General features: G+C 65.8%; 1 protein-coding gene across 6 annotated transcripts in view; it reads right to left on the bottom strand.

Annotated features, from left to right (window-relative positions):
- The window catches only part of TSPAN4 (tetraspanin 4), a 22,415-nt gene extending 20,262 nt beyond the window's left edge, over nt 1–2,153 (bottom strand). Inside the window, exon 1 of one of the 6 annotated variants that reach the window (XM_011380802.2) lies at nt 1,885–2,153. Coding sequence is in view for 2 of the 6 variants with exons in the window: in XM_023523739.1 (XP_023379507.1) it covers nt 496–716 (221 nt within the window). In the remaining 4 variants the exon portion in view is untranslated. The other 5 variants (XM_011380804.2, XM_011380803.2, XM_011380806.2 and 2 more) reach the window with 5 other exon arrangements.
- Nucleotides 2,154–2,172: the final 19 nt, after the last annotated feature.

The following is a 2,172-nucleotide window of genomic DNA, read 5'->3' as shown; positions in this document are numbered from 1 at the left end:
CGCCCTGCATACCCCATGTGACACATATCTACCCAAAGCAAGTGGGGCCTACGGCCGAGCCCAGGACCCTCCAGCTGGGCAGTTTCTGGTTTGGTCCACACTTTACGGGTGGGAAAACAGACTGATCCAGTGTAAGGGGGCGGGGCCTGTTTCCAGGGCAACGCTCAGGGCCAGAATCTAAGCAGCTAAAACTTCAATCACTGACTTCCCCTTGCCCCTGCCTGCCCTCAAGTGGCCTTTTTGAGCAGGAAACAAGGCTCACGGGTTCCAAACCACATGTGACCTCTGCCCTCCCTTCTCGTGCCCCCCATCACTAGGGCCGGACACCCATTCTCAGAAAGCTTGAGCCTCGCCGCCCAGCCCTCGCAGAGGCCTGGGCACATCTGTGCTGACGCTGCACGCCGAGGGCAAGGGCGAGAGCCCCACACCCCCGACTAGTGCCCTGGGCCCCCAAGGCTCCCTCCCGCCCAGTCTACCCTGAGAGCCTGGCCTCACCTCGACTTGCTCGCCCAAAACGCACACAGAGGGACACAGCCCCTCAGGGCCACAGTGGTGGGGGCAGGGCTGACCTCTGAGGCTTCCCCGGGGTGGTCGGGTCCAGCCTGGGCAGCGCTGAGCCAGGCAGAGTTGAGCCGGGAGGACTGAGTGCCCCAAGGGGCCTCCGCGCAGGCATGTGTCAGGGCCATGCAGGACAGGGCGGCCACCCCACTGCCCATGGCCTCTCCTGGGGAATCAGGGGCTGGAGGGAGGAGCTGGGAAGACTGGCGCCAGCTGCCCCCAGATCTGCACGCAGCTCTCAGAATTCCAGGAATGTCAGCTTGGCTCTGGACCGGATCGGGATCAGGGCGGGAGGCTCTCTCCCCTCACTCCCTTGGAGTAAACAAGCGCTGGGGCAGGAGCTAGGGTGGGACAGGCCCTGGGCCCCTCCTCCAGGAAGACCTCTGCCCCCACCCACTCCCGAAGGTCCACCCAGCGGACATCTCAGATGCCCTCTGGTCTCCCTCACCTCCACAGCCTCTGCCCGGCAGCTTCTGCAGTGGAGCCTTGCTCTGACCCCAGGACACTGTGACTCAAGGCCCCCTAGCCTGCCCCTCTGGCCAGGGACAGGATGTACGTCCAGTCAGTGGGGGTGGGGGGACATCAGAGAAGGGAAGTGGCTTTGGCTCGTGGCTCCGCACGTGGCAGGGTGGGGAATGGCAAACAGCACTGGGGGGACTGTCCAGGGACCAGGCGAAAGTGGGGGCAAAACTCCAGGCGGGCAGCAGCTCTGGCCAGCTCCACTCAGGACTGGGGAGACCCTCCATCTCCCTGCCCCGCAAATAAGGCCTGAGAGGGCAGTTAGCTGACACCTGGGACCCAACCAGAGATCCAGGCAGCCTGCCCAGAGCCCGCACACAACTTAAGTCAAGGGAGACACTTTGCAACGCATCCGCCCCCCAGAGCCCAAACCTCTCCTCCTGCAGGGAGCCTTCCCTGCCTCTCGCTGCACACTGGCCCCCACCGCCTCCTGCCCAGATCATGGGGCTCACCCCACCCCTTCTCTGACACACAGCCCCCCTCCTCCCTTTAAATCCTCCATGGCTCCTGCCCCATCACCTCAGCTCCACCACCTCCTCTGGCCCTACCGCAAACCTGTCTCCTCGAGCGACCCTGCAGGTACAGCCTCCAGGGCCTAGGCGCCAGGGCCTCCTTTGCCAGGATCTGCCCTACTCCTTCACACACTCAGGCTCGCCCAAGGTTCAGCTCAAAAGGCGCTTCTTCCGCGACGCCCTCCGTGACCGCCCTCCCTGCCTCGCTCCCGTACTCAGAAGTGGAGTCCGACGCCCCTCAGATCGCGGGGACCCAGCACGACCTGGCCTGGGGCGGGTGCAGACCCATCCCCACCTCCTTCCGCGACAAGAAGGCCGGAGGGACGCTAGCCAGAGCGGATCGATGCGGCGCTGGAGGGGAGGAGCTGCCGGCAGAGCCCGCCACCGGGCGATCACAGCCAGCGCGGCCCCCCACAGCCCGGGCTACAAGTAACTATCCGGCCGCGCCGGTATTGTGCGGCCGAGCGGGCCGGGCGGCGCCCCGAGGACACCCCCGAACTCAGCCGCAGAGACCCTCGGACATCCGCGGGCAGAAGCTCCGGGCGGGAGACCCCTTTTCCCGGCCCCGCCAGGAGGGGAGGCG

Source organism: Pteropus vampyrus, unplaced genomic scaffold (genome assembly GCF_000151845.1).
Source record: "Pteropus vampyrus isolate Shadow unplaced genomic scaffold, Pvam_2.0 Scaffold405, whole genome shotgun sequence".
NCBI lineage: Eukaryota > Metazoa > Chordata > Mammalia > Chiroptera > Pteropodidae > Pteropus > Pteropus vampyrus.
Note: the sequence above shows the minus strand (reverse complement) of the source record. Positions and strands in the feature narration are given on the sequence as shown.